The sequence below is a fragment of the Cricetulus griseus genome, chromosome 4, assembly GCF_003668045.3.
Source record: "Cricetulus griseus strain 17A/GY chromosome 4, alternate assembly CriGri-PICRH-1.0, whole genome shotgun sequence".
NCBI classification, from domain to species: domain Eukaryota; kingdom Metazoa; phylum Chordata; class Mammalia; order Rodentia; family Cricetidae; genus Cricetulus; species Cricetulus griseus.
In genome coordinates, this window is record NC_048597.1 from 89,966,813 (window position 1) to 89,974,232 (window position 7,420).

The window sequence follows — 7,420 nt, forward strand, 5'->3', positions numbered from 1 at the left end:
TGAGTGTCCTGTTTGTACTCAGCATGTGTCACACACACTCTTCTGCCAAGAAAAATCCAGGCATTGTTTTTGAAGTAGCAGGAACTGGCCAGGGTTCTTGTGCACGCTAAACATCGACTCTACTGTTGAACTACATCCCCAGCCCTGCCTTGGTTTATTAGTATTATGTAGAGGGCTTTGGAAGGGAAGAAACTTGGGAAGGATGATTATAACCCTTGTTATAACCCAAGGTAGGCTTGGGCTTGATGGATAATCATGGCTGACCTTGAACTTCTGATTTTCATTCCTTTACCACCTAAGTGCTGGCAGAAGCCAGCCTATACCACTATTTCCAGTTTTATATACTACTGGGGATCAAACCCAGGGCTTTGTGCATGCTAAGCAAGCATTCTACCACCTGAGCTACTTCACCAGCCCTACATAGAGTTTTAGTATCATTGCTTTATTTAGCTACTTATGAAAGGATATTTATTTTCTTGTTTTCCACTACATTAATGCCGCATCTTTTGAGTATGCAATGCTGTACATTAGTAACTAGGATTTTATGGCAGTAGTACATGAAGCTGAGACTTTGCCCCTGACCACACCGTCCTTTCTAAATTGTGCAGGTTTCCCCTCATGCCTGAGGCACCCCTGCCTGTTGGCTTTGCATTTGCCATTTAATTTTGTGAATATGAGAGAAGCTGACAGTGACTTATTTTAATGCCTTTGAGTGATTATTAACAAAATTGGAGGTCTTTTTTGCACTATACTTGCTTATCTATGGTCCTAGACTTTACATATACTCTGGGCTGGGGGGAGGGGAGCTGTCTCTGGTAGCACTGACATGCAATCTTTGTTAAAGTATACAGTATTACCCTTTTGTGTTATAAATATGTTCTTCTTCCTGTAGCATTACTACTCCACAATTTGTGGTTTTTATATTTCCATTTCAAATTTTAAATTGTAGGTAGTCAAAATTATAAATCATTTTTGTGTGATTTTTATTTTCAACACATGTAGGTTTAGCATTTCAACTTTGAAAATGCCTCCAACATTTGTAATTGTAAGAGTGCTGAAGACATGATACCACAAGAATAAAACCTTTCCCAGACCTACTATGATGGGTCATTGAATGAAATCACCTTCAGGCAATGTATGTGAGATTCGTAGGAAATGTAAATGATTCTATATTTAGAATTGGGTCCTCCAGTTCTCCTTACATATACACAAATCACCAGGCATTGTGGCATACACCTTTAATTTCAGTACTAGGGAAACAGAGGCAGGTAGATCTATCTGAGTTCAATGTCAGCCTGGCCTGCAAAGTGAGTTCCAGGTAAGTAAGGGCTCATAGTGAGACCCTATCTCAAAAAACAGGTAGGGAAGCTTGAGAGATGGCCTAGCAGCTAAGAGCACTGGATGTTCTTAAAGAGGTTCCAAGTTTGGTTTCCTGAACCCACATAATGGTTTACAACTATCTATTCTATAATTCCAATTCCATGGGATCCAATGCCCTCTGACCTCTGCTGGTACCAGGCACACATTTGGTATATATACATACATGAAAGCAAAACACTGAAACACATTTTTAAAAAATCATTTGGAACATATACACAAATGTCCCAAAATCTGGAAAATCAATCTCTGATCCCATGTGTTTTTGATAAGGAATAATTAACTATACTTAAATGTAGCACAAGAGAAAATACTCTTTCCAATCTTAATACTTTTGAGGGGATTTCTTAAAATATTCAAAATTTTTTAATCTACATGAGATTTTCTTACTATTAAAAACTAAACTAGTGGGGCTGGAGAAATGGTTTGGTGATAAGCATTTGTTGCTCTTGGAGAGGACCAGGTTCCCTGCACCCACATGGTGACTTAAAACCATCTGTAACTCCAGTTCGAGAGGAATCAATGCCCTGGTCTTTTCAAGTACTGCATATACATGGTACACAGACATTCATGTAGGCAAACATTCATATAATAAAAATAAATCTGTAAAAAAAAGAAAGCTAAATTGGTATTTAGATTGGTTTTGGAACTGTTTTCCAGATGTCTAGCCCATGTCTCTACCTCATTATGGTGTTAAGTTTCCTACTAGTTTGAAGTATGTTTGTTTTGATGTTTAGAAAATGACATTGCCTGATAAATGGCTGTGTCCAGATGTGGCTATCTTCCCGCAGATTACAGAATCACTGGAAACACTGTATTGTGTTACTGCTGTGGTCTGCGTAGCTTCCGAGAGCTGACCTACCAGTATCGGCAGAACATTCCTGCTTCTGAGTTGCCAGGTAAGGAGTCTGTTCTGTCTGTATTGGCTTCTCTACTCAATTCAAACAGGTACTTAACATGGCTTTATACTCCATACTTAGCAGAAGTTGTGGCATGGAGACAGAAAACAAGCACAGAGGAGGGCTGAGGCTGCATTTGCTTTTTAGACTGTGCCAAGATACATGGGTTTCTAGAGCAAAGCAACATAAAGACAACACTAGAACAACTGCATTTCCTTGACTTAGTTTTCAGATAAATTTGTTTTTCTTGTCCAAAAATCTTGTAATGGTCTATGAAAACTGATCATAAAAAGGAATAAGATGTAAGCTAGCACAAAAGCTTAGTAAAAGCTTGCTGTGGTGGCAAACAAATTAGGTCCTCATGTAAAAAAAAAAAAGAAAAAAAACTAGATACGTAGATCTTGCAAAGGACCTAGGTTTGGTTTCTAGAACACACACATGACAACTTATATTGTTTGTAGCTCCAGCTCCAGAGGATCTGGTATCCGTTTCAGGCCTCTGTGGGCATCAAGCACACACACAGTACACTTAGGTGCATGCAAGTAAAATACTCTTACACATAAAGTAAAATAAAACAAATAATCTTTTTTAAAAACAAAGAAGAAAAAGCCAGGTGTAGCAGCTTCTGTTTATAATTTAAGACCTGGGGAGTCACACAGGCAGGTCCCTGGTTCTACCACGTAGCTTAGCCTAATTGGCAAGCTCCATGCCATTGAAATATCTTGTCTCAAAAACCAAAAACCAAAACAAGGTAAATGATGACACTGGATACATTGACTCCTGGCTTCTACACATACATGTGTATCCACATACATGCACCTGTATGATCATACATGAACACACACAGAGTGACAAAGATGCTTTGTGGCCAGGGGAAATTCCCTGTATCTTCAATTAAATTCATTTAGCTACATGAAAAGTGTGTGATGCATCTAATGTAGACATATACTTTCTTTTCCAGTGACTGTAACATCCCGTCCTGATTGCTACTGGGGCCGTAACTGTCGCACTCAGGTGAAGGCTCACCATGCAATGTGAGTGAAGCTGGGGGACATCTGGGTCAGCTACAGGTTCTCCAGGCTTAGGGCTTGGGAAGGCAACAGTAATAATGAATTGTATGCTAAAAATTACACAATTTGGCAACTTAAGGTATCCTTCTTAGTAGAGTAAAAAGTTCTGGGTTCAGTTCCCAGCATCCCACTCCATCCCCCAAATACACATTTGTGTGCTAATTTAATCCCTATACTCTATAAAATCATGCATTGTGTAAAACAGCATTTTTATATAGAAATTCTGCTCTTTTTTTTTTTTAAAGATTTTATTTATTTCTTATGTATACAACATTCTGCTTCCATATACATCTGCACACCAGAAGAAGGCACCAGATCTCATTACAGATGGTTGTGAGCCACCATGTGGTTGCTGGGAATTGAACTCAGGACCTCAGGAAGAGCAGTCTGAGCCATCTCTCTCTCCATCCCAGAAATTCTGCTCTTATGTTACTACATTTTTTGAACTCCTTCTATGCAAATTTCTACCTCTGTCTTTCATCTATGTTTTCATGGTTGGAGCCACATTTACTTTATCTTTTTTAAAAAATGTTTATGGGGCTGGAGAGATGGCTCAGTGGTTAAGAGCACTGCCTGCAGACATACATGCAGGCAGAACATTGTGTACATAATAAATAAATCTTTAAAAAAATGTTTATTATGTATATATATAGTGTTCTGTCTGTATGCTTGCTCGCATGACAGAAGAGGGCACCGGATCTCATTACAGATGGTTATGAGCCATCACATGGTTGCTGGGAATTGAACTCAGGACCTCTGGAAGAGCAGTCAGTGCTCTTAACCTCTGAGCCATCTCTCCAGCCTACATTATGCTTCATCTGACAGCTTCCAGTAGTAGCTCTTTCTGGGTTAGTAGCTGTGGTCAGAGCACATGGCCCAATTTGTGACAGTCACGCCTAGGTTTCCCTTCATATTGGGGGGGGGGTATTATAATTGAGCCACTCCCACTGTGGTGTCTTCAACATAACCTTCAAATGCTATTATTCATAGCAACATCTGCATTGCTTTATGAAGACAGCACTCAGCACTAATCATTCTGCTCCTGTTTTTAAACATTTAGGGGTGTGGTCCCTCCTAGTCAGTTCACTGGCTAGTATTTAATCTCTCCACAGATTTTTTTTTTTCTCCACAGATTTTTGTTACTGAGATTAAGGCAATGGAACTGGTACCCAGAGTATAAGAGAGATGAGAATAGAGGTGACTTTTTTTTTGGGGGGGGGTGTTGAGACAGGGTTTCTCTGTGTAGCTTTGTAGACCAGGCTGGCCTCGAACTCACAGAGATCCACCTGCCTCTGCCTCCCAAGTGCTGGATTAAAGGTGTGTGCCACCACCGCCCAGCTAGAAGTGACTTCTTAATGGGTAGTATTATAGAGATGGCTCAGCATTTAGAGTGCATGCTATTCTTGCAGAGGATCTGAGTTCATTTCCCAGCACTCACACTGGGCAGTTAGTAACCAACCACCCTAGTACTCTAGCTGCAGGGGATCAGATATCAGTGGCCTCCCCAGGAACATCACATGCAGGTGTGCATACCTCCAACAGACACATATACAGAACTAAAAGTAAAACATATCTTTTTTAAAAAGAGAGAAGGAAGGAAGCTGGGCAGTAGTGGCGTACACCTTTAATCCCAGCACTTGGGAGGCAGAGGCAGGTGGATCTCTGTGAGCTCAAGGCCAGCCTGGTCTACAGAATGAGTTCCAGGACAGCCAGGACTATTAACCCTGTCTCAAAGGGGGGGGGGGAGAAAAGGAAGGAGGGAAGGATTGACAGATGGACAGACATTTCACAACTAACTTACTTTTGTTCACGGTAGTGTGGATATGAGTAGTAAAGGCACTTGCCACTTTCTCCATGCACATCTCCAATCTTACCCCTGGTTTGTGGAGAGGGGAAAGTGGCCACTGTTACCCCAGCATCTGTCTCCACCCTGTTAGGTTAAGTGTAGGCAAAGACATACAGTAATGAAGCACAGTTCTTATTCTTTAATCTGATAAAATACCCACAGTGTTTTCATTTGAAAATTTAAAAGGAGATTAAGACTACCTTTGAAGTTTAATGTCTTTAATATTATTAAAAAGTACTTAGAGGGACTGCAAAGATGGCTCAGAAGTTAAGAGCACTTGCTCTTCTTCCAAACAACTCGAGTTTGGTTGTGTCAAATGGCACACAACTATCTGTAATACCAGCTCCAGGGGATTTGATTCCCTCTTCTGGCCACTCTGGCCACCTGTACACACATGGCACATATTCAAATGGACACATGAATTTAAAATTCTTTAAAAAACACAATATTTTTTAAAAAGCATAAAAACTGTTGAGTGAGTTCACATATATGAGGTTTTTATGTGGTGATTACAGTATGCAGTTTCACAGACTTTGATGTTTTCTCTCTCTACAGGAAATTCAATCACATCTGTGAACAGACAAGGTTCAAGAACTGAGCATTGGAGGATACACATAAAACAGTTACAGAGCACAGGAGGCAATGACACTATGTTTTTAAAAATACCACATAAAAACACTTTAAGGGCATTTTAGAGTTCTCCTTTTATAGTTCCAGCACTGGGGGTTTCTGGTCAGGCACTCTGGTATGTTTTCCCTTTGTGGAGCTTTAACTTAAAACACACATACACAAACACACATACATACACAAACTTAACTTCAGACACACACACACACACACACACACACACACACACACACACACACACACACACACACACACACACACACACATGTGCCCCAGTAACCTAGAAGGCCTATACATACACACCCACACCGTTTGTCCCAGTAACCTGGGAGGCCTACTGGCCACACTGGCCAGGAGGATCAGCGCAGGAGGATCAACAGCGTAAGATCTCTCTCCTACTGGACAGCTTTTCCCTTGTGCTTGGTGAGGCAGTGACAGTGCAGGTTTATACTTTTGTATCTTTTGTACCTTGTACCTTGACTACAGTTAAAATGGAAACGTCTCATGGGGAAAAGGGTCAGGTATGTCAGAAGCATTCTATGTAAGGAAAGGAAGCGTAAGTTTACAGCCTCCAGGGATGTACAGGATATTCTTCTGTCTGGAAAGCCACAACCTTTTGTATATTTTTTATTTTAATAGGTTTGGTGCTTATCTTCTAATGAGATTAAAATATTAAAAACTGTAGCACAAATATTATAATTATAATTTACAAATTGACTGAGATTGGGAATAGTCTGATATTTGAAAGAAGGAGCATTATGTTTCTGTATTTAAAAAGAAAAATTCAATGTCCAAAACTGCTAATCCTGAGGAGGATGTCTTGATTATCCAGGTTCTTGACAGAGGGCTGGCCAATGCCTCTTATTCGGCAGGGTGCAGCCTGTGCCCTTAGCCCTCCAGTCCCTGAAAGCAGCCCCCTGCTGAAACTCCAGATGGCTCCAGACTGATAGGGCTTATGCTTTCTAAGCCCTGTGCTGGTACATTAGGTTTGTCATGTCATCTGGAATAATACTTGAAATTTTGTTTTGGGTCTTTTTTTTTTAAGCTTTTTTATCTTTTATTGAAATTGCCTGTTATGTTTGTTTGCAAACTGCTAACTTTTTGCTTCTCAGGAATACACTTTTCAACTGTTGTCTTGCTCTTGATACAGACTGAGAGGCAGCACTCTGTATTTGTGGGAGGTTCTCCTTTTTTTTTTTTTTTTGATTCTAATAAATGAGCTGTTTGTTTCTCTTCTTGCATTTCGTTCTTATGTGAGGTGCCACATGCTTCATGCTAGTACAGACAGGTGCCACTAATTCACTACATTAATTCTTCACTACTCATAATATTTACTTTATTGCTTGTTGGTCTTGTAGCTCCACCAGCAGATAGATAATGTCAAGAGGTAAGCAAACAGGACCTGGTTGGACTCAAAACCTGAGCACTTTGAACATGGCACAGACAGTCTCTTTATTTTGTCAGTCCTGATCAGGGGAGAGGTGTTGTCTACGAAGGTGGATCTCTGTGAGTTCAAGGCCAGCCTGGTCTAAGCTAAACTAGAGATGGAGTCCAATGTGGGTTTCTGCCAGTTGAGGGGACAGCCTACCCTGTGTTGGTCT

General features: G+C 40.4%; 1 protein-coding gene across 3 annotated transcripts in view; it reads left to right on the plus strand.

Moving 5' to 3' along the window:
• Chfr (checkpoint with forkhead and ring finger domains) overlaps positions 1-7,052 on the plus strand; it is a 30,368-nt gene extending 23,316 nt beyond the window's left edge. For all 3 annotated transcript variants that reach the window (XM_027415855.2, XM_027415856.2, XM_027415857.2), the window contains exons 16-18: positions 2,169-2,276; positions 3,238-3,310; positions 5,748-7,052. In XM_027415855.2, the coding sequence (XP_027271656.1) occupies positions 2,169-2,276; positions 3,238-3,310; positions 5,748-5,790 (224 nt within the window). In that variant the 3' untranslated portion in view covers positions 5,791-7,052. The remainder of the gene's footprint in view (positions 1-2,168; positions 2,277-3,237; positions 3,311-5,747) is intronic.
• Positions 7,053-7,420: the final 368 nt, after the last annotated feature.